Here is a 25096-nt window from a genome sequence, read left to right on the forward strand (position 1 = left end):
CTATTCACAGAAGGAGTCCTTAGAGGAGGTTAAGTTTGAGAAAGAAAATAGAAAACATGGTTAAGTTGTGACTGAAAAATCACTTCTGAGCATGTTCATAGGAGCTTTGCCTTATACTTATAACACCTTTTCTTTTTGTGGCACTAAGAAGCAGTTTGAGGGCTCACCTGGACAGGGCAGATGCCGTGTGCTGCCATCAGGACAGCTTTGCATAGAGGGTCCTTTTTTAGCTGTCGTCGTAGAAACTTTGCTTTGTGCTGGGTTATTTTCCTGCTGTTGCACCTGTGCCCTTTAGTGGGCAATGGCTGTGCCTGTTGGCTGCAGTCTGTAGGTGAATCATATGGCACTTTCTGTGGTGCTGTATTTCTCTACTTTTAATTTGATTTCTAGCTTTAAGATCTTATACCTTGTATACAAGTAAATGTATCTCTCTTGCTGTTATTCCTCACGTATTGCACTGTGCAAACTACCATCGATGGCAACTTCATGGTAGGGAAGAAAGAATAACAATATCCCATAAAATAATACGGTAAGACACTCAGCGAACAGACAGGAATAGGGGCATTCAGAGAGGAAGGGGGAAATCAAATGCTTATTTACCTTTTGGGATGAGTTGCTCAGATTGTAGATAATCCCATTAGAGTAGGAAAAATCCTCTTGGACAGTGAGGTCTGTGTAGCACGTACAGCCTTGGGACTAGGTTACTCAGGCACCTGGGCGGTAATGAGAATTAATAATTAATATCATTAATAATTTCTGTGTTCCAAAGGGCCTTCAGGTTACAGGAAGAAATGATTGAATAAAAGGTATTGCTGGTTCATTGTAGTCTTCCCCTGGTTTGTAATGGGACCAACACGAGGACCTATAAATAGCTTTGAACATTTTCATCTGTAACATTTGGTGTAAATTTTAACTTTCAGAAACTTATCTTTTATGTGGTGCAGTTTGCTTTTATGTCCCTACTGTCTAATCTTATCTTCCCATGTGCTGAAATATAAAAATTCATTGCAATTATCTTTCCTGTAGTAAGATATTAAGGAGTTGGTACATTGTAAGGGGACTGGGTTGAAGTACAATCAACAGACATTTTTTGGATCTAAAAATATCAGTGCTTCAAAGGTCAGCTAAATGATAAATCTTGTTCTAAGTTTATATATAATATATGTGAATGCACACTATAAATTTGTTTTATAGATTTTCATTGAAGTGCTTCACAGTCTGATGATAATTTCAAAACGTTTTGAGTTTATCTGAGGTCGCTGATACAGTGAGTGCGGAGGGAGAGAGGCAACAGGAAAGGCGGCAGAAGGAGGTTGCGTACCTTTTGGCCGAGGGGAAAAGAGCAGCTTGCCAGCACTCAGCTACAGAACTGGTGAAAACCCAGTGGGTTTCTTTCTCTACGAAGTCAGGTGGACAACAGCAGCCTTCTCCGGTGGCCAAATTCACTCCTGTTGATTTAAATAGGAATTGGCCCTTGTAGCGCTGTTGACTTCGCCTTTGTTTCTGTGGGTGAATGTGTGCGGAGCGCAGCTGCTGGAGGTTATGCTGCCACTAGGAAGCTGGAATCCTTTCCTGTGTGGACAGTGGGATCCATAACCATCAATTCAAAAGTTAACAGTGTTTCTAACAGGGAGAATGTAGAAAATCTTCTAGAAGTACTCCCAAAGCTTTTGTCCCTTCTACTGTTCTTTTTGTTTCCATGGGAAAAGATGGATTCAACCAAGGCACTGTAAATAATAAAATTGACAGGAGGTGGGTTTAGATGCACAGATTCTAAAATGGATTTTCTCTTACATATAAGGAGAGGAGTCTTGTTTTCCTCTCCAGATGGTATAATTCATTTAAGTTTGGTGGTCTTGATATGTCTTTATTAGGAGTAAGAGTCACAGTTAAAAAAAGAGGTAGCGGTCAAGGAAACTGAAGGACTTCAATCTCTTTCTCAAAATAATAAGTATTTTTAAGTTTACCCAGTGTTTCTCGTAGTGGACTAAATAAAGCATTCCAGAATAAAATAAACAAGTTTTCCCATTTAGACTTCCATTGCACAGGTCCTGTTGAACTAGGAAAGCTTGAGAATTTCCCTCCCATAGCTGATCCCAGTGTCCAGCATTGTGTCCAGCCTGCTTCGCGCTTGGCCACAAACACAGCTGGGTGCTCAGGTTTGCATTTGCAGGAGCTTTGGAAAGAGCTGCCGGTGGTAGGAGCTCCTCAGATGAAAACGTCTCACGTGTGTTGTCTGCATGACTGTGAGAAGCAAGTCTAGTTTTAACTACGCTTTCTGAAGTGTAACAGGCAATACAGTTGCTCTTCTCACTGGATAGTGCTTACTTTTCTTTGGGATGACAAATATTTGAATACAATAATTCAGTCAGCTGGACATCTTTTTCCTCCCATTTCTGCTCAAACAGTAGTAGAATTTAGTGTTGATTTAAAAGACTGTCTGCCTTAAAGCAGATTGCAGAGTTTGCACACTGTGAATTGTAATTAAAGTGTAAGGGGTGCTTATTATGTCAACAACTGGCATGAGAACCCCCGAGCAGCAGGTGACCCCAAACATGTGACGTTACTGACAGCTAGGATCCTTCTTTCACTGGTTTAGCAATCTGAAAGACCAAATTGAAAGAAGCCCAGAGGCTGTATATTTCATTAAGTCCCAAGGGAAGTGTGGGATACAGCTTCCTTCTGCTTTGCTGGGACGTAGCCAAAAACTTTCTGGAGGCTCTGTTTTTGACAGAGGCTTGCTGGGGGGGAGGGGGGGAGCCTTCCACCAATCACCCATAGGACCATAAATTTGACATTTCCCACAGTTTCTTTGAGGCACTGATGTTGCTGTGTCAGCAGTATGTCCCAAATCTTGTGTTGTATTGTTTGAAAAGGAACAGTCAAACTTTCAGGGGAGCTGAAATGTTTTTCTTCATTGTCCAACAGTTCCTCTGCTGCAAAACCACAAAGGATTATAAAAAACACCTCTGAAAAGCAGGGCTGCTTTTATCAAAACTAGGTACCATGCACAGTCACAGAGCGTACGTCGTTTTCTGAGGCGGCAGAAGATAGTCAGTAACATTTAATCCATATTACAAAGCAAACATGAGAATGTCATTTATAGACACATACCACCTGATTGCAGGAATGATAAGAAAAAGAGCCTTAAGAAAATACTGTGCTAAATTTATCCCCAGTGCAGTTCCAGTTGGGTTGTATCAAGAATAAGCTTGGCCCAAAGACTGAGTAATGTTTGTAACACAGCCTGTAATTTATTTTTAAGTAATTGTAAGTTTAGTGTTAAACAAATTCTTCAGCCTCAGACCCTGTCTCAAACCCCACCAATCTTTTTGTGGGTGACCCGTGGTGCAGGCAGTAACCGTCTGCTCTTTCTGAGCTCGGGGTGTGAGCCCTCTGCAGCGACAGCCTCTGTAGGACGGCAGGCAGCGCTTCTGTCTCACTGAGCTGTGCCTGTTTTAGTGGGGAGACTTTTCATCTTTGTTAAGAAAGTTTGACTTATTTTTTTCCAAAAGGTTTTGAAAATAGCAAACGCATCCTTGTTCTCTTCATATATAATTTGTTACCTCACACACCCATCTATCCCTCCATCTATCCCACACACGGAAAGCTGCTCCTACCAGCTGTTTGGTCTGCCTCCCGATTACAGATACTTCACTTGCTTTGGTGGCACTTCCATCCCATGATGGTAGAGAGGGTTTTTTTGTCCTCTTTAAGCTGTTTTGCATACAGATGTTTTAAATTAGCCTAGGAAGGAGGAGAGGTTTAGGATTCTTGACTCCTGAACACGATCATTGTCAGTTCTGCCATTGATCTAGTAAGTGTTGCTGGTCAAGTTACTTAACCTATGGAGTCACGCTCTGTCCAAGAGCTACTACAGTAACTGGCATTTTATAAAGAAAATAGATCACGTTAGATAACGATAAAATAGGTTTAATAGTACTTTTATTTCAAAGGAGTATTTTGAGAATTAATTTTGATGAAGTTCTTTGATCTTGGATGAAAGATGCTTTAGAAATGTAAAATATCTTTGTTATTTGTCATCTCTGTGGCTGTGAAATTTTTCTCAGAAATTAAATTTTTGAAAACACAGGCAGAAGGTTTCAGTGTAGCCCTGCTTGTTTAATTTTCTTCAGTAGACTTTCAGAAAAAGTGACTGGGTTGTTTGTGATTACACACAGCACAATATGTCAGTGTAGATGCAAGTAGTCTGGAGTTGTTAATACAACTTCCTATGCTGTTACTCATTTTGACTTCATATTTTAGTGATATTAAAAAGATAATAAAATTTAAAATGCTGAAAGTATTTCTAAGCCCTTTCTGCCTATTTTGCCTGATATAAAACTGTGCTGTGATTCTTGCAGGATTGCACTTTTATTTCCAGCCCTACATGCAGAATGCCGTCGGACTCTGCAGCCAAGGCAGAATTAGGTTCTAAGAAGTGTTTGAACAAAATCTTTGCTGTCTCTCCACTCTGGCATAGGGTAGTAGTAGACTTAATGTCTTTGCCTTTTATTTCAGTACAATATGATAAAGACCTGCAAAGAACTTCTGCCCTGCCAGCAAAACAAACAGGTGAAAATATTGTTAAAAATGGCAGAGGAAATAGTCATAAAGCAGTGAGCTGGTTACATTTGGTCTATTTTTAATTTCTGGACAATTTGTTTCTTTCCAAAAGTCAACTTCTAAGTGAACCATTCTCCAAATGTTATGCTGTACCTTTAATTTTTGGAAGGTCTGTTTCTGGAAAACAAACAAACAAACAAACAAAAAATTAGTAATATTTTTATCTGGGAAATTTTAGCTTTTTTTGTACAACTGAAGTTTTCAAGCTCTGTAATGTACTGCTTGCTAAAAGGCACACTCTACAATGCATTAAGTACAACAGAATATTCCTTTGCAGGATTCCCTTTGTTGCAGACATTATTTATGACATTTTAGTCAATATTTGCATGGCAGACTGTCCAAAATTATTTTGTTTTAGGCACATCACTGATAACTGGACCCATACTCTTTATCATTCTTTTACATTCATTAGTCATTCTGTAGTGTTTTTAACATTTTAAAACACTCATGCAATTCAAAGGAAAATAGATTTCAGCCAAAACGCCTTCAAAATTATCTTTTTCCCTTTGAGTTATTCAGCGATTTTTAACACTTCGTATGTTTGATGTTTTTTTCTTTAGTCTCAGCAAGGCAAAGTTTTTGCAGGCTTTGGCTACACTAAAGATAGGATTTTGATGGAAAAAATGTGAGGTAAACTGAACTTAGTGTGAAAATGTTATCAGACATGGTGTAAGGTATAGCCAGACAAAAAACCTGGCTATTTGCCTTCTGTGTAAAAGGTAATTTAAAAAAAAAAATTACAACAAAACTAATTAGCAGATATTCTAATGCAAGAAAATGTTGCTGTTAGTAAAGTTTCTTCAGTATGCCAGAAAGCAGATGGTGGCAATGGAATAGCGTTTTCTTTTGCCAGCTTTTCTATATGCTTTCTAAACCTGCAAGAGCTTTTGCTATTCAGTATTCAAATTTCTGACACTCTATGATCTTTTTCATCTTAAAACAGAAATAGAAACTGAAACTTAAAAATGTAATCAAGTCAAGCTGTCTGTTCATCAGATCATAACCATGGCTTTAAATGTTTGATTAAAATTTTGTCTGCACAGTGTAGTTATGGGGTTTGAGAGCTCCGGACTTTTCTAGTTTTAATTTTCTTCCTCAAAATTTAGTTTTGCAGCACTGGAACCAAGCAAAAATTTATTTTAGGTTGTATTTTCAGAATCAACACATTAAGCTTAATCTTTTTTGATGTGTGTGTTGTGGGGGAAGGGAATCCTACCTTTTATGTGTATGTAGATATATATGCGTAAGCCCAACTTTTTCATGTATTTGTAATGATCTACTGTCCTTTGAGATGTAGGTACCATTCCATTTCCCCACGATTTATGGCGATCATACCTTAGATTTTGCTGTAACTCCTTGTGGTGGCTCTGTACCGAGCCTGCAGGATGTTACTTCTCTCTGAGTTTTAACTTCATCTACCACTCGCGTGGCTTGCAGCCGCAGCAGAAACACAGAACAAGTAGGCTGCCTACCAAAAGGCTGCTTTTTTTCTGCCCGAGTCTATGTTGTTGATGCCAACATGATACTGATGCAACAAAACATGTCCTGATTTTTATGGTAATTCTCTGTTCTTCTTTGCAGTCTACAATATTGTGAGAGTAGAAACATATCCACGGAACAGCAATTGGTGGCAATTCTTTATGGGAAAAATCATCTGACTTTCTAGTTCAAGAAAGGCTGTGGTCTGATGACAATATTTCTGCAATTATTTTCAGAAAAAAAAAGGCAAGAGAGAGGAAGGGAGAAAGGAAAGGGAACTATCAAGCTTTTTTCCCCTGCCATTTATTGATACATATATGGGGGTTTTTTGCCAGCATAAAGCTTAAGAAAACTTGAAATGGAAATTTTTCACATGCCACGTTGAACTCCTCAGAGTGCACGGAACAAGGAAAAGACATCTGCCAGAAAAAAAAATATAAAAAAAAAATTGGCCTCTACAAAGAAATACGTACTTATCAAGGCCTGAAACGGGGGCCAGGAGAAAAAGTGTCAAATACATCAAAATGAAAGAGAGTTGTGAAAATGGGGCTGCCAGTGGAGATTCATTACAAAAAAATAGTACCTAAACTTGGTTCAGGCTGCCCCATCTGTAACTTTGTAATAGTCTGTTATTGACAAAATCTCTATGGATTATTAGTTCACCTTTCATTTATTTCTTAAATAATCATACATATTTTTATTATCAACATCTGTTTTTCCCTGTGTGGAACAGAGTAATCCTTAACAGGAAAAATAGGCCCATTCTTTGAGATACTGGTTGTTTTAAGTATTCCTTATTCTGTTTGATGTATAGATTCCTACTTGAAATGTCTGTTAATCATAGGAAAATTTTACACCTGTCCTTCTGGAGAAGGAGAAGTGGGAGAGGTTGAAAAAGGAGGAGGATGTTAGGGCTTTTGCCCAGTTTTTTAATTTGGTGGAGGTTTTTCTTTGTTTTTGCTGGCTGACAAAGTCTGGAATGGCTCCGGCTGTGGAGAGACCTTAGCAAGAGGCACAGACTGAAATATATGAATGTTCTGATGGTCTCCAGAAACAGCAAGTTTTTTTGTGTGATGTTAAAAAAGGCGAGCTTTGGAGAGCAGTTTAAGCTGGCTGTGCTTATTGGCAGGGAGTGGGTTCTATTTGGCTTTTTGATGGAGGGCAGGTTTGAACAATTTTTTATTCTTGTCTGCTGTGGAAAATCTAGAGAGCCTCCTTGGTCATGACCTTGTAGCACCGTGCGTCTTGGCCAGAGGAGTGATACCAGATCGCCAGCTACTGCTTGGGCAGCGCGGATAAAGAATGAGGATGGGCACTGACAAGAATAGCCTGGGAATATGCAGCTCCCTGCCTTGGGTCCCATAAGGATGAGTTTGTCACGATAAATAAATAACAAGGGGATGGTGGGAGATAGAGATTAATTGGGTGACTGTACTACCGCCAATGGAGTCTCACCATATGGTGGACATAATCCTGCTTTGCTGATGTTGGTTTACTCACCAGTGTAAAATTGCATTGAGGCAGACCTGGAGACTTTGACCAAAGCTACCAGATCTGCTTATCACCCAGTTTCATCTTCACTTGCCTTTACACATGAAGTCAGGCATTACAAACCCAGCTATTCAGTCGCCCTAAATAGTGTTGCTGTTATTGTTAAATTGAGTCAGAAAACACTCTGGAAAGGAATGTAGAAACTATTTCTTGTTTCTCAAAATACCTAGTAAGAAAAAAAAAGGCACGCAAACCAGAACCTAAGCGCAACTGGAAATATCCCTTGTAGGTGACTTTGAATCCACTCTGACAAGTAATTTTCTAGATAATGTAGTTGAAGGCTTCCTAAGCGGGCACTGCTGTTGCCATTGTATGGCTGTATTGGTGGGAATGATACTTTATTATCTGGAGCAGCGGCTTGAGAGCTGAGCCCCGTGCATTTTACTCCTTTTAGTAACTGTGCTTCTGAAGGTAAATCACTTAACCTCTATGTGCCTCCTTCATCCCTGTGTCAAGTGGGCATAGTTATGCTCACCTTTCCCACAGAGGTATTGTAAAGCTTAGTTTAATGTTAATAAGATGTTTTAATTTCCAGGATAAAAGGATGTTCTATAAATATACATTAGAAGTAATAATAGTTTTAATGTATGCCATTATTTTATAACAGTGCTTTTCTAGTTTTAGAAATTTTTTAGTGGTTTGAAATTATTACAGAATCCGTTTCTGTTAATTAAAGATTGACATTGGGGCGGAATTTGTTGAATTGTTCTATAAATTCAGATCCTTGTGCATTGAGCATGCCTGAAGCCGTGTTCACCTGCACTTTGGGATCATCAGTATGGCCCTTTGGCTTTTAAAAAAACTCTTTGATGCATGTGCTCAGAAGTTTGATGGCTTCTAAATAGAATGGTTCAAATATTTCAAAGCACTTGAGATCCGTATAGTGTGAAGCAATTTAAAATTATTGTACTGCAATTAATTTTAAATAACTGAGCACTGCATATGTCTAGAAACTCATACAGATCCAAATGGAAGCTCTCTAAAAATTGAAATGATTCAATAAATTTAAATCACTCTGAAGAAATGCATGTAAGTACTGTAAATCATTTTGTGAGGGAGATAAGCAAATTTTCTAGAAGTGAATCTGAGGGTAGAGACTCTAATTAGATTTTTTTATTTTGGGGTTTATGATGATGAAATGTAGGTTAATTTGTATTTCCCAGAGATATGAGGGCAGCTCTTGTTGATCCATATGGTTTCTTGTAGCTCTTACATTGGCTGCTTTTTTTTATTTCCCAAGATTACAGAAACTTAGCAATCCAACTTTGCACATATTTTTTTCCATTACAGATATCTTTCCCTCCAAATCTGTATAAAAAGACATGAGAAAAATATTGGTCCACAGCTAGAAATGCCAAGTATATTTTTAAAAGCAGCTAAAAAAATACTGCAGAATTAAGACATTGTGTGGCGTGGAAGCTAACATTTTGTGGAGCTGGGCTGCTCAATGAATACAAATTTTTATATGCCTAAATCACTGATTCAGGTACAACCTGTATCTCTTGGTACCAAAGTGGATTACTGTCTGATAGCTGTTCGTTAGCTTAGAGCATGTTCTCTGTCCTTTCCTTACAGATGTATTAGAAAGATACTATCTAGTGTGGGAAGGCTGGTAAAAATATTGATGCGAGACCTATTGGAAAGTAATGTCATTTCTGTTGGCTTCAGCTCAGCTCCAGGAAAATCCGCGTGCCGGTTCCTCCTTCTGCCGCACCGAAGCTCGGTTGTATGCGGCTCACCGCGCCGTGCACCTAACTCTAGGATTACAATTACTCCCAAGTATCAGAGCCAGAAATTAGAAATTAGTGCTACCACCGACTCTTGCCTGACCCTTCCATTTCACTGTGTCCCTTACAACCACAGGAAACATAGGACAGCGCAGTCGCTCTTCGTGCAAGTACTCGGCGCTTGCTGTTGGCACGCGTGCTTCCTCCGGAGACGCTGCCACCTCTCAGCAAACGGCTCTCCGGGGTACAGCTGCTGTCCTGCACGGTCAGCAAGGTGTCCCAGCTCCTTGGGGTGAAACAGAGCTCTTTGTGGCTGTTGGTGTTGCTCCACCAAGCTAGTTGTTGAAGTCTGGGGAGAAGATTTATTTGTGAAATTGCTCCATGTCTGGTGGGCTCTTCCCGGGCGGAGGAGCTCCAGAAAGCAAGAGGGGCCCTGCTGCAGGGTCTTCCTTAAGGCCTTACCTTACTTTTAGACAGTTGTCATTATCTTTGTCTAAAGGTCATGGCTAAATTGAATAAAAGGAAAGCTGTGTGTTCCTGTCGATGCACAATGGCAGTATTGACTTTCCTAATCCAGTTTGCTGAGGGGTGAGAGAATTAAATTAGATATCTAAGCACAGAAATTGAGAGCCTTTGAAAACAAAGATAAGGAGACAGCCTGTATTTTCCTTTTCCTGGGAGCTCTGGGCTCAAGATTTTGCAGGTGTGTCATCTGATCCATGGCTTGCATCGATCAAAACTGTGCCAATGCATATTTAATTAGCAAGGGGACCCTGGATGCATTATGGCCATCATCCCTATATTGAATGGACTGTCAGACTTTCTGAATGCTTCCCCACCCCCCCGCTTCGTTGTTTGGGGAGCTTCTGCATTTTGTCTGAGCAGCTAAAAGTTTCTTTGTTTTTAGCTGGTGATGCATACAGCACCACTGAGGAGAATACAAACAAGTAAAGTCCTAAAGTGTTTATTTTGTCTAGGAAAAAGGGCTGAACCAATTTGAATCCTTTGGGTAACGGATTTTTGTATCTCTTGGAATTAAAAAAAAACACAGTTGCACGATGTTTACTTTAAGAATATTTTATTATAACAAATAAAATCTGTGCTGTGGGATTTCTTAAGGAAGCCTTTGATGACAATTTGAATTAAGTCAAAATTAACGTTTGCTACTGCAAAGGAATAAATAGAAAGTGTTCCAGAAATGAATCAGTAAGCAGGAATCAAAGGCTGTAAACTGTTTTAAAAACAAACATTTAGAAGTGAATCAAATACTTGTTTGTAATATCAAGGAACAAATATGGGAATACATAGATTCCCCACATTCTAGGCTATCACACGATAGCAGTAAATCATTTATGGGCTTGTGAGAACAAAGAAAGTTGATTTAAAATGAAACCATTTTGATACAGCTGTAGGGTCTCGCAGCCTCTTGGTGAAGTTTCGTGTTCTTATTTCATATAAGGAGGAAAGTAATCAGGAATTTCAGCATCCAAAAAAAGTTAGCCTGGGAGTTGTAGAGATCTTTGTTTGCATCTACCTTGGTACAAAGCCGCCCCAGCAGACAGAGTGTTGCCTGATAAACAGATGTAATACACAAAGTCTGCTTACAATACCGAGCAACAGACTGTGGGCACATGTTTTGGTCTCATTCAAACTCATCAGCATAGTCTAGCTAGCTGTTTTGTTGCTAGTCTACTTACGGGGTAGCTTAGTAGCGTCTTACTGGTGAAGTAACAAGGAGGTTTTTTGCCACAAAAGTTTTGTGGCAAAGGCTCATGGGAAAATCATTTGCATACATCTTGTTACAAAGGCTGACTACTTCCTGGCTTAGACAAAGTGTTGCCTGATAAACAGACTTAACACACAAATGTCTGTCTGGAATAAACAACAGCAAGCTTTGATTTACATTTCCATTATCAAAGATAATCTCTTTCCCAGTGTACAGGAATTAAGAGTCCTCGCCTTATAAAAAAAACCAGGCTGGCACCACAGGGATTTTACCACTGCAGAACCTTTTTCGTGAGCTGCAGGGATGAGGCTATGCTGTACAGGAGGGTATAAAATAAAACTGGAAATCTGGTACAGATACGTACATGTGTGGTGGTGAGGTATATGATAATGAAGTACTTTGAACTCCCTATAAAAGTTGACTTGAAAGCAATGGTTGGAGTTAAATGGAGAGCCAGGCTTTCCTTAAAAGAAATAGTAGTAGCCACCAAAATAGCCGTAAATAATAATTGCAGCATACATGGAACAATCCTTATGTGTTTATATTATAATGTGTAATGAAGGGAAAGTGAGTGTAAAAAGGCTTCACTCTTAGTGCTGGTTTCTGTTTGTAAATCTCTTAAGCTCACCATGTAAGACTGTATATAAAGGAGAATGATTTAGATTTTTTTTTTTTTAAAGTATATAAATCTTTGGTAGAATCCATGCCCAAAATTATGGATGAAAAATTTATTGCATGAACACAGCCTAGCCATATAAATTTTTTATTACAAATAGGACTCTGAAACTTGAATAAAAGAGGTCAGTTTATTATACAATATTCCCCCCCCAAAAACATGATATGAATGGAAAATTTAATTTGTGCACTTCTGTGGTGCTTCTGTGAGGTGCTGGATTGGCAGCTGAAGGGAGGGAGCCCGCTTTATTTAGCTGCAGAGTAGGCTCAGCATGGGCAGTGGCAGCGCAGCCTTGTTCATCTGGCATTGCCAGTGATTTTTTTTCTCCACTATGCAGGGATCACCTTTACTGTTTAGAGGATAGATGCATCTGCACCTGTGTGAGCAAACTGGCTGCTAGTGAGGGCTCAGGTTCTGGTGGGGGTTGGCTCTGCGTAGGTAAAAAATAATCTTGACACTTAAGTTTGCGCAGACCATCAAACAATAAGGTTGGTCCCTGTAGGTCACTGCCACCCCGGGGTTGGATTCAGCACACCCTGGAGAACACACCATGTCAAGAAAGTGCGAGAGCCCAAGGAGGTGTTGCATTTCTCTGAAGCCTGGTAACCATGAAGAGGTTTAGCACTGAGAAGTGCCATGACACTCAAAGTGGGTTTTTTTGGTGGAGGAGCGTGACAGCTCTTCACCGTCTGCGTCACAGTCCACAAAAAGAACAACATTGTCAGTCTGTTGACATTGGTTCTGTCCACAGGCCAGACTTTCCTGGGAAGGTTTTATTCTTTCCAAACAATGGAGTGTTCCCTTCCAGCGCTGTGAGCCCTGCTTCCTTGCAGCCATCGTGCAGCCCTGCTGGAGCTGTGCTCCAGCTACAGCTTGAAAAGGAAAATTGCGTATTGAAAAGTCCAGAGCTTCCGTCCCAGAGCTGAAGGTCCCTGCCCGCTTACGGTGTGAGATCACGCAGACCTGGGTCTCAGGCATAACCGCCGCGGTCATGCTGGTGTAACATATGCTTAAGAAACAGATTGAAAGAGGAACGGAGGATAGAGACATAGTAGGAAATGCTACTTCAGTGAAACAAGATTGTTTTGTTGCAGGTTTTTTTTGCTTTATCCCTTAATCATAGTTGATTCTTGAAAGTAGAGAGTGAAATAGCTTCGACATGCTTTTTATCCTGTTTCCTCATGATTACGGCAGATGCCAGATCCCCTTGAGCTTCTCTTGTCCAGTAACCTCATCTCCAGTGTGTGTACTCACACTAACTCCAGCTAGTTCAGGGTTAAAAATTCCAACCACTAACTTTTCTTTAACTAAAAAAATAAAAGCCAAATAAAACCCATTGTGCTATTCAAGGTTAAGCTTCCTCAAATATAAAACTAGATTCCTTGGTGATTTTTTTTTTCTTTAAATCAGCAATCTTAATAGTGGTTCCTTACTATAATATTTCCAACTCCATCTGAAATCATTTAAATCCTCCCCTTAATAACATGCACTTTATTGTAATATACAGATTCTTTGGCTTCCTACCAGCCTTAGCTTAAGGCACCAATGAAACTCGTTGCCGCAGGGGGCCGTGGATTCAAGAGGGGCTCGCATCTACTGTATATTTTGTTTTGTATGTTTTCCAATGGCTCTAATTATTGCAGGTGGTAGAATTTAACTGGCAGTGTTGTTGCTAAAGAAAATAGGCATAAAGTGTATACTGTTTTGCAGAGTGGCTATCAAATATATAGAAAAGAGAAAATCAAATGAATTGTTAAACTGCTCTATAGTAAATGATTTTATTGATTTAATGCAAATGCTTGTGAAAACGATCTTCCATTTATATCAATTATGTATGGGCAAAAATTAATTTATTCCTCCGGTCACCTGTTTGCCTAACTGACTCAGCAGGACAGACTTTCTCCCTCTCATAGACAAGCCCACAAATTGCTATACATTAGGAAAACTGGAATTTTAAAGTTTCCATGTGCAAAACAACAAAAAAGCCCCGACAGGAGTTACTGCCAACTGCTGAAAAAGCAAAGCGTGAGCGGTGGAGGCTGAGCAAGACTCTCTTGTCCTAGGAAAGACTGTAAAATACAACGGCTCTGATTTTGCCAATCCCTTAACCATGTGGCAGCACATTTATATGTACCGGATCATCTGCGGCATCTGAATAAAATCAGGGAAGCAAAATTCTGCATATAAACATTTTGGCTAAGTGCCTTAACTCAGTCTTCTTATCTGGGGTTTCCACAAGATGCCACCTTGCATAACAATGCTGAGCATACGCTTGCCCAGTGCATGTTTTCGGTAGCCTCCCGTGATCTCTATACTGCAGGATAGATTGGTTTTAATTCTACCTTGTCCTGCATTTTATTGCCCCATACCTCTCCATGAAGAATAGTCCTTACAGCCTGTGTTGTCTTTTTTTAGAAATTAATATTTAATTTCTACAGGAGGGGTGGGTTTCAGGGAAGCAGAATTAGGAAAAATGTTATCGCAGTAGCCAGAGTAATAAAAGAAGAAACTTAAGGTTCGGTGTGTAAACTTATGTCCTACGGCCAGTAGAGTCTCTCTTGTGCCTCTGGCTTTGGTGTTGGAAAAACATCTCTCAACACAAACAAAAGTACTTTGTTTCTCAGAAGCCAGGAGCAGCTCCCGCTCTGCGCGCTGCCCACCGGCTGCAGGGCTGTGCTGGGGAGCGAAGGTGCCAGGCGGGGAGCGCCAGCCGAGCCCAGCTCCTGTGCCTGCCACTGAGCCCTCCTCTCTCTCGCTGCTTCACTTATTTACAATATTGAAAGGAAAACATATTTTGAGCCCCTTATTTTTGCAGTAACTTTTTCAAATGTATAAATTTTTGTGGAATTCTGACCCTATTTTAAACATAAAGACCAAACGCTGATTGAACCATGGCTTGCTGGAGGAAAAGCAAAACCTGAAAAAACAAGCAAAAGCCTAATGCCTACCCTGTAAAATGAAGTCTGTTGAATGTTGACTTTGAATGTTAACTAGATATTTTACATTCCTAATATTCTACCTTTGTTTCTACCTTTGTGGTATCGGAAACGTGAAGCTTCTTACCGAAGCTTCCTACCGAAATCTAGTGTCCAGAATATAACAGCACTGTGCATGTTACCTCGTACTCTATCTGTTATGACTGATTTGAAGATAACCCAGAAGATCAATATGTAAAACAAAATTGCAGAATTGAGAATATTTTTTTCAATAAGCTTCATTGGAAAAATTATTAAAAATAATAAATATAAAACAGAGGAAACAGATTCTGGGCACATTGGGAAACATACAACTTTTTAGGAGAATTTCATTAATTTTAAATAGGAGTGTCAGGATTGAAGCTTTCTTTGCTAAATATTCTGAATTGTTATATTCTGAAATTTATCAAAATTTGTTTTATGAGCAATTCCTTTGCTGGTGATTTTTAATTAATACCAGATTGTCCTCTAAGCTTCTGAATGATACCTAATGCATACAGTCAGCAGGTAAAAAAAATTGAATATTTAAAATAGGCATTTTCTTTATAGTGCTCTGTGGTAATTAAAATCTTCATTTGCTTAAAAGCAAGGAACCTTTTTAAAGCAATAAATTAGCATTGCTTGACCCAAGGTCACTAGTAGTACTGCTTCTTCCAGCGCTATTAATACCTCAAAGAAAAAGAAGGGGTGGTGTTATCACTCTGTTGCAATAGAAGTAAGATTTTCAATTTAATCACAGTTAAGTGTCATGACCTTTTGATCTTGCATTGACTTCTCGCTGAAATGTGGTCAAATTTCAGACAGCTAATTCTAAACTCCGCAAAGTCAAGGTGAAGTCAGAAAATCAGTTTGTCACGATTAGGGGTGGTTTTGATGCAGTAGTGAGTGGTTTCATTTCCTAAGTGGTGTTTCACAGCAAAAACTTTAAAAATGGGATCAATAAATTACAGAACAATTTCTAGGGAAAATATATTTATTTGAATTAATTCAAAAAAACAGGAATTTGAGGGATTTTGAAAAATATTTTTTTCACACAGGTGAGGGGACCTGTTTTCCCAGTTCACAGTGACAGAAATAAGAAGGGACATAATATTTGACTAAAGCTTCAGCTAAGAACAGTTTTTGAACCCAAAAGCGATCATCTTCACATAAAGTAGAGTTAATAAAGTGTAAAAAATACAAAGCACGGATATTTACATATACCTCTTTATAGGTGATTTTATTTTTTTAGGCAAATAAATTGTTTTCATTGGAGAATGTTAGCTGGGAATTTGTAGGACCCATTATTTGCACAAGTTCTAAAGCAGTTCATCCAGTATCTGGCCTCATTTTTACCCCTGCAAATCAGGGACAACATTGTACATTTAAGTGATCTCGTAGCACTGTAACCACTGTGAAAGTCTGGAGAAAATCAGCTCTTCTATCAGTTTTGCAGATTTTGCTCCAGAAATGTGTAAACAACGATCTCCACAACTTTGTAGTGTTGCTTAGTTACCTTTTCTACGCCCGCTCCAAAATATGTTTTTTAGACTTTACTATGTGTTGGATTAAGGCTCTGGTTTGTATACAACGTAGAGGCTGCATTAGAAAAATCATGTAGGAGAGTAGTTTAAATATGCCTTCTCTAAAAAGAAGGATTCTCAAAGCTTAATTTATGCTCACACACCAAGCACTCTGTGTAGTGCCGTAAACAAGATTCCCTTTTTTTTTCTAGCAAAAATATTACCTAGGCACGGGACTTTGCAATATCATGTCCTAGTGCAACACTCCTCTCCTTAGTTTGTACTCTCAGCCTTTTGAGGAAGTCTGGCGCCTCTGATCTATTTTCCACAGCAGACCCTGTAATTTTTGGCTGTATTTTATGTTTTTCAGATTCAAGTCAATCTGAAAGTCCCAGCCAGCCAAGTGAAGCTGATATTAAGGACCAGCCAGAAAATGGTAAGTTCTTACCTGCTGCTCCTGCTTTGGGATATTAAAACAGCCCATATTTATAAAGATTTTTTTTTCCCCATGTCTAATATAAAAGAATTATTCAGAATAATTGACATGGGATAGATACAAATAGATTGTATACTCTCCTCATAGTTAAAATGCTACTGTTTTAATCATCTAAGGTAGCATTTGTTTCTGCAATCCTGAAAAGAGACTTTTTTTTTCCTTTAAAAATAATTCTAATTAGGGAGATGCCATTAAAGAGCCTCCAGTATGCAACCCTTATCCTTATTCCTCCGTAGCAAAGGCTCTCAGTCCCTGGGCCGTGAGTCATGACCCCCTAGGGGTGTGTGCTTCATCGTGTTCATTTTTATCTGTGCTTTCAACTTCATTTTGTTTATTGATGCTCTCACACAACACACTGAAGTACCTAACTTTCAGTATGTGGCCAGCCATCACGTTAGAGTGCAGGATCTCAGATAGTCCTGTGAAACAAAATGGTTGGTTTGAAATACGTTTCTGCAGACCTGTTCTCTGCTGCAAAAATCTGCTAAGTAAAACTAAGCAGCAACGCTCCCAAACATTGCAGCTTCAGGGCAGGATTGCACACCTATAAACACCCCAACTGCTCAGACAGGTGCCCACTGTATGACTGACACAGGCACTACCAGCATTCTCTGTTCTTTCCCTGGCGTGTTTTAAGAGTTGTAGATACCATGGGTAAGCCGGGCAGGGAGGGTCCGCTAAAGCTTGGTGCTCATTCTTCTTGTATGTTCGCAGTACCATTGTTTCAGGTGGCAGCGGATTGAGCTTATTTGGAAGTAGCAGCAGGACTGTGAATTTTGGAAACACTAATGTTCTTGAACTGGGACAATTTTAGTAGAAGTAATAGCTTCTACTGAATCAATGGCTTGCATTGTAAAGCAGCCTGATGAAATCGTTCAATAATAGGGAATTTCTGTAGGGACTATATGTGAAAGGATAAGTATAAGGAAGCTTCTCTTCCTTTTTACATTTAGGTAAGGTAGACCTCAACAATTTTTGTTGGCCCATTGGCAACTGAGTTTTGTTTTATTACTTATATTTAGGACTTAGAAATAATGTCTCCCAAAGTGAGAGTGATTATTATTATTTTTTTTTACTTTTTTTTATCCATAACCAGATTCTTTTTTTAAAGACCTAAACGTAGACAGAGGATCCACTGTACAGGAGTCTACTGTTCATGAACAGAAAAGAAAAATTTACCGTTTATGTCTCTAAAACCTGTCACCACTTTGGGGATGGTCGAGTCCATCTCTTGTGCAAATCCTGTATCTGTAATAATAAACTGTGATTGCGCTTTCTCAGAGCAACTAACTGCTTTTGCCCCAAACCTTTGCAGTGCATCCCTACAGCTAAGTGTGTGTTCAGTATGTGTTTTGGGGACTTCATTAGCACAAGCTGCTAGTGGGAGTGAGGGTGAAGGGCTGCGTTCAGATCCAGACTTCATTTGGACTGGCATTTAAACAACAGATAGAATTAAGGGAAGAAGAATAGGTGTAGGTACATAAAACTTTAAAATACAAGCATATATCATAGGACATAAAACACAGAGCTCATAGGTCTGATAAGATTTTGGCGTTTGGGGTTCCTTTACTTTCCTCCCATTGAAATATGAAAGATTTCATATTTTGATAGATTTCATGCTACTCATCTCTAAACATACCATCTTAAAAGATTTCTGTTGTTTCTGAAAGACAGTGCCTAATTTCCCTTATCAGTCCTCTTCACAGAAATTCTAATTTGTAGCCAAAGGATTGTGAGGTTAAGAGAAGAACTGACTAAACTGTGATTTTTGTTCTGCCAATTCTGGGTTGGTTGTTTTTTGGGGTTTTTTTTTGTGGGGAATGTGTTGCCTATGTTTATTAAACCACATTTTAATTTAGAATGTATTAGGCAGCAAGCATATTATTATTTCTTGTTTCGATAATACTCTTTGGCAGCTATTAAACCACAGTTCTTCTTACCGTGCAGTGTCTCAGTCTTAAGGAAGCCTGTTACTCAATAACCACCCCGTAAAGCAGCAATGTCAGTGTTTAATAATGTAAAATCTGTAAGAGCCTAATGAAATGAAATATCTCTGATTTGGAGACTGAGTCTTCCTTGTAAAACAAGCCTTTAGTGAATTCTTGGAACTTTACTGGTGACCTGCAAAAGGTACTTTTCTAATAAACAGGAAAAGGATTTTGCTTTTTCTCAGTTTTACTAAAGGGTATTTTTCCCCACCACAGCAGAAGCCTCCTAACTGATTACACACCTTTTGCAGTGCCTGTGTGGGAGATTTTCTTTACGAACGCATCTAACGCTGTCTGTTAGCCCTAAAGGGCTTGTTCCCCCTGGGCACTCGCTGAGCTCATTCTTCGCACACACAGCCCCTGGCTTGCACTGTACCCAGGGTGTAGATCAACAAAGATCTGCAGCTCTTATCTACTGAACGTGAGGATGAAAGCAAAACTGCAGGCTTTAGAAAATGAAAAACTGCACGCACAGAAACGGACACAATAAATCATATTAACTACGTTGTTCTACACATGCTGTAGACCCACTTCCACAGGGCCCGATCCAAATCCCTCTGGAGTCAATGGGAGTCTCGTAATTGATTTTACGGAGAGCAGGAATGAGCCCACACAGAGAGGATTTTTTTCTTTAAATCAAAGAAAATTAGTATTATGAGTAATCTTATTCCAACTGATGCTAACAGCGGAATGACCAGATTGAGGGCAGCTTCGGAGTCATTTTGCTTGTGTTTCTGGAAGGCAGAAAGAAGAGTATCGATTAAGTACTACCTTTTACATGCATGCATTCCTTCATTTTAAAAAAATAAATCTTTAAAGGCCTTGTGAGGGTTATACAACCTCTCTACTTGCCTGTTAATATCCTTTCTGTTCCACTCCATAAATTCTAGAGCTATTTATTATACACATATATTTTGCATACCTTGAGTAATGTAGGTTCAAAAGGGTCAACTATACAGCCCTGAAAAAGAAGGCCTCCTACTACGGATTTTAATTTATCATTTTAAATTGTATGTGTTATTTTGGAGAGCCTGTACATCTAACCTTCATTAAGGTGAAGTTCTTGGGGAAAAAGGTTTTTCTTTCTTAGAGCCACTCCTCTTTTTCTTGTGGGCTTTGCTTGAGCAGAATCATCATAAACAAGAGAAGATAGTAACATCTGCTCTCAGTGGTGGCTTTAACACTGGCTTTAGTCTTTTCTTCAGCCTTCATTAAGTCAGAATAATTTTCAGGCCGTCACTTACCCGATCACTTCTGCAAAAATTTACAAAAATATTATGAATTTTATTTTTTCTAGGTAGAGAGAGATATCCAGCATGGTGGTCACCGAAAACAAACACGCAGGCTAGACCGGGGCTCATTTATGTGTGCATGGTCCAGGGTCCAGGTGTCTTGTCCTGGAACCAGGGGGAAGGCTAACATGTAACCAAATGGTGTACACGGTGCTGCAGTCTCTCAGTTCCATTAGCATGGGAAAGAGCTTCTTGGGGAGAGGAAGAAAACCCAGAATTTGTCTGTTTGTTATGTGAGTGAGGAAATTTGCAGGAGGGATGATGAAAGAGAGCAGCAACATCATCTGAAAGGCAGGAGCATGTTCTGATGCCCTGATAGTTTGCTCAAATGAGGGTTTTTTCTGACCAGCTGGGTCCAACACCCGTGTGGAAAATTCCCCACTTTCATAGTTGCCTAGTGGTATGCAAAAGCTTCATTTCAGTTGGCACTGCAAAGTGATTTTGTAATTCACCCAATCAAAGAAAAGGTTATTGATTTTAAAAGCTTGTTAAATGCACCGGTTTGGTATTGTACTTTATAAACAAACTAGTTTTCAGTGAACTGAGGATGACAAAATGGCTAGTCTGATGTAGTGAAGTGACTGCATGCCTGGGGATCAGGAACAACTGAATTCCCAGCTCAGCACTGCCATGGACTCTCTCTAGGGCTTTTATTCTCTCTTTCAGTCAGGGAAAGGGCTATCAGATAGCTTTTCTTTTTGTAAGTAGGATTATTTTAAACTTTTGCAGAAAAACTTTTCAATCTTTTTGTCTGCAAAGTGGAGATACTTGTGATTCTAGCTTTCAGAGATTCATTGAATATTAAAAGTCGAATCCTTCTCTGCTCCAGCAGGAGTTTAACTCTGGAGAAAGGCAAAGGGGGTGTAGCACAAACTGGTTAATAATTGCGGTACCGCGCTGTGTTACTGCTGTCAGTAAATGGATGTCAGACATCCACCAGGCGATGTTTGTGTTCGATGCGGTAGTTCTGGAGAATTAATAACTGCAGCATAAAGGTACACACAGAGTGTGCTGTGTAAAGCAAAAGAATGCTGTGTCATTTTCTACAGGCAGTTGATGTCTCTCGAGCATGTGGTATTGTGATTTGATAACTCAGAGTTGGTAACACACCACTTTAATTGTAGATTAGCAAATCCTTTTTAAAGAAGTTGGTAAATTCTGCCATTTCAAGGGAGAAAGACAGTATTCATTATTACAGCTGATAACAAACACGTGCCAAATGCATTGCTCAAACAATTTCTGTAGAGGGAGAGACATTTATCTAAAAAATAAAAATGTTTCATGCCCAAACCAAATGCTTTTAAGTTTTAATGTATTCTTGCTGCTTTGAGCTGCAAGTACCTTAACAGCACTGCAGAAAATGAAAGGCATATTGTTCTTTGTAACATTAGGAAAAAAAAAAAAGAAAAACAATGATGTACCGTAACTCACAGAACTCGTTTTTCAACCCTGCAGTAATTACACTGGACTTGTAAATATCATCTGTGGATTCTTTGCTTAAGTAGGGCTGGACTTGAGTATTAAACCTTAAAGGATGTTTAAGTTTATGCTTAGTTTTCCATGTCGAAAAACATAAAGAAGAAATTCTGGCCCTGAAGCTGTGGGGGAAAGAGAAGGCAATAGAGGGAACGTGTGCAAAGAGAATTTTCCTTTTCTCCTCTCGGTGAAGCTGGTCATGGGAGGCCTAATACAGCTTTGGCTAAAGGCAGGAGCAGATTACGTGCAACCTGGCAAAATGCAAAAGCAGCTTGCAGAAAGACCTCTCTGCCTTAACTAATAGCCTGCAGAGTCCAGACCCTTTTTGTACACTTTCTTTCTGGTCCCAAAACTTGGCATTCTTGTTTCATGCAGCTTCAACCAGTGGAAGTGGGGACTGCCTGGCGCGATAGTTAGACACTCTTCTTGGATGCAGAATTCACTGTTCAAACCCTCTTTTCAAGCTGATACAGGCAGAATAAGTAACTGTTCTTTGTGGTTGTCCCCACCACTCAACTACACTGTAAGTTAAGTGGTAGGTAAGAGACCTCCAATTCCTTCAACAGTCAAGTTTTTAACTGGTTAAAACAGACTGTCTCCCGAGGCCACCTCTTCTTCTCAGGTCATGCCTAACCTACCATCTCCACTGCTTCAGGTTGAGTCCATCAGCTTCCCGGGCTCTCTCAGCTGTGACTGAATGTGATGCCAACCAGCACTTACTCGCCAAGGAGGTGCTGCAAGTGCAGCAGGACTTGAGGCGTCTGTAGGGTCAGCTGTCCTTGAACAGGCCCTTAATTCCCACCTGGAGAATGCATGGGCATGAGCAGCTCTCTGAACACACAATGCTGGAACTGGTGCTGTTAGAAAGTGCACAGTCTCAGATGACTAACATTCCTGAAACACCTCATTTCCAGCAGATAACCGAGTCTTGCAGAGAAAGTTTTCTATCTGTTACAGTTGCAAACAAGGCAGTACAGTAATGGCAGCTTGTATTAGTGTTCTTGTTCATGAGATCATTTGCATCAGAATCTTATAAATGCAAGAAGACTCTCCTCTCTTGTTTACAGAGCAACACTGAGGAGTTATCACAGCCTGAGGGACTAATCTAAAATTAACTTTGCTTCAGAAAAAGGTTTTTAAAAAAAAAATCCTTTAGCATTTTCAATAAGGAATCTCATAGCTGATGCTGAAGTCAAAGCTCCTGGTGATGTCAGCTTGTTTGCACCTTTCTAACTTGCCAGGGCCAAATTCTGAACAGATTTGCACCCTTACAGATAACATTGTCTGCTGGGAACCGCAATGGGGAACTTCGTCCAGGCTTGAAAGCTCTGGCCAAGCCAGGGAGGCCTGGTGGGGCTGGTCTCTTCTGCCTTCCTGTGGGTTGAACAGAATCGGCTGTTGACTTTTAACAGGACCCATCAGCCCACAAAGGTCTGCTGAGGTCCAGTCTGTGTTTCATCACCTACTGTCTGAGAGCCAGCATTTCCCAAGGAAACAAAAGCAGATATGTCTGGTTTTAAATTTAACTTATGGGTGATTTAGTCTTGCATTTCTTGCATGTTATCTCATTACAGATATATTCCAACAAGAAATAGTAATACAGTATTTTAATCATGATAGTCTAGAACTGAAACTTTGCAGCACCCAGCTGTATTTCCCAGCCACTTGCATGGCTATAATGAAGAACGTCTGAATAATTAGGAAAGAAAATTCCATTTTCCCCTATATTACCATACTTCTACTGAGATTCACGCTTAAAGTCAAATGATTTTGTGGTCCAGATTATAAGGCATAGTTACACCATTTCCAGGATTTCGTGGGTTCTCTGCTAGTCTCAGGATTTAGCCTGCTTATCAGTAGCTGGCACTCTCCAGAGGGGACCCTGCGATGGCAACAGTGAAGGGTGTTGACTGTCAATTGGGTGAGATACGCTGTCGTCAGTCAGGGTCAGTTCTGCAGCCTGTACTGGGGCCAAGTGGAGAGCCTTTCTCACCAGTGACCTGCAGTGTTGGAGACGTGAGGATTGACAGAGGACTTCAGTTTTCACTGCTACTAACCATTAACCTTCACAAGCAAAGCATTCCCACAGAAAAATCATCCAAGTCGAGTATGACAGGAAATATTCAAAGCATGAAATGAATGCTTATAGCATGACAAAGCAGTGCTTGAAAGACATGAAACGTTCATTACGCTTGGAGTGGCTGAATGCTGCAAAGAAAAGGAGAAATAAAAATGTGGCTAGAGTATATATTTTTATTTCTCCATATGCGTGTATAGGAAAAAGGCAGTGAACCTTTCCAGTGGATAAGGTGCATAAATACAGCTGCAATTATTCTAAGTAATTTCAAAATACATTTTTATTCTGTTACTCTGTTCCATTCCTTTCTGTGTATATTTATCCACAAGATAACAGCAAGGGCCATCTAGAGGGCAGCTTGGAAATGGGCTGGCCAGCCGCCCCCATCCCAGTGAGGCGAGTTTCCGTCTGTGCTCTGCAGGGCCAAGGCTTTTCTTTGCCCCACAGCAGTGCCAGGTTGCTGCCCCTCCTTTGCCGCAGAGTTGGGCTGGGGACAAGCAGCCGTGGCAGGCGGCCTCTGTGCCGGTCTCTTCTACCCGCATCCCACCTTTGCATGCTGAGAGGTGCCTCAGTGCTAACTTTAACCAGTTCTGGAAAGGGTGACTGGAACTGTGAGCAATCTCCAATTTTCACTACAACAGAGTTTTGTTTTTTTTCTTGAGAGACTTGCTGTTTAATTAACAGCTGAGAGTTGTGTTGCATAAAGGTAATTGCTACCACCTAAGCGGACCAAGGGCTGAAGGATGCTTTTCAACACCACGCTTGCCCACCAAGAAGCTGAGCACTCAGGGAAAGAAGTTTATTTGTGCTATGGGCATCATTTTAATTTTATGTCCAATAGAGAGAGGAGTTTATTAGTGGGAAGATAATGTGATGCCAAGACCTAACTTGCAAAACGAAACCCCAAACCTATCTATTTGTCTTTCAATGTAAGAATTTCCTAATGCCTGTAATGTAAGACAAAGGGAAAATTTTACTTGCAGGAAAATTGCCTTCCACAATAACCAAGAAAAAAAACACAGAACGCCCACATCAGAGCAGCATGATCAAAAATGTGAACTTTTTACGCCTCCCCAACCTTCTAGGTTAGGCTTCCAACCAAGTGATCTTTTATTATCAACATGATATACCCTTGACATAATCTGGCACAGTAAAGCTTCTTCTGCTGAACTCGTGATTTCATTAACTAGATCTGATGAAAGTTCTGTGAACCACGGTAAAATGTGATAATTAGTAGTTTAATTCTTTTAGGGTGTGCGTATTAATTGAAAAGGCTTGAACTATAAATACAGGGCCTGTGGATAAAAGCACACTCTGAAATCAGTCGCTTATCCGAAGTATTCATTACTTCACATCTATTTAGATAGTGTCTCTTTGCAGCAGTGCCAGTTGTCTGTTGAAGTGAGTGGGAGCCCTGCACTCAGAGATCACAACAGCAAAATCCAGCCTGACTCGTCCCTGCTCTCATGCGATCGGAAGCACTCCCTGGCCAGAATTTTGCCCTC

The 25096-nt window shown here is 39.9% G+C and overlaps 1 protein-coding gene across 15 annotated transcripts in view; it reads left to right on the plus strand.

Annotated features, from left to right (window-relative positions):
• The window catches only part of NFIA (nuclear factor I A), a 358619-nt gene that overhangs the window by 225527 nt on the left and 107996 nt on the right, over nt 1-25096 (plus strand). For 13 of the 15 annotated variants that reach the window (XM_069861899.1, XM_069861898.1, XM_069861896.1 and 10 more), the window contains exon 3: nt 16633-16698. The exons of the other annotated variants lie outside the window; for them this stretch is intronic. In XM_069861899.1, coding sequence (XP_069718000.1) covers nt 16633-16698 — 66 coding nt within the window. The remainder of the gene's footprint in view (nt 1-16632; nt 16699-25096) is intronic. 15 annotated transcript variants of the gene reach the window in all.

The sequence above is a fragment of the Phaenicophaeus curvirostris genome, chromosome 8, assembly GCF_032191515.1.
Source record: "Phaenicophaeus curvirostris isolate KB17595 chromosome 8, BPBGC_Pcur_1.0, whole genome shotgun sequence".
NCBI lineage: Eukaryota > Metazoa > Chordata > Aves > Cuculiformes > Cuculidae > Phaenicophaeus > Phaenicophaeus curvirostris.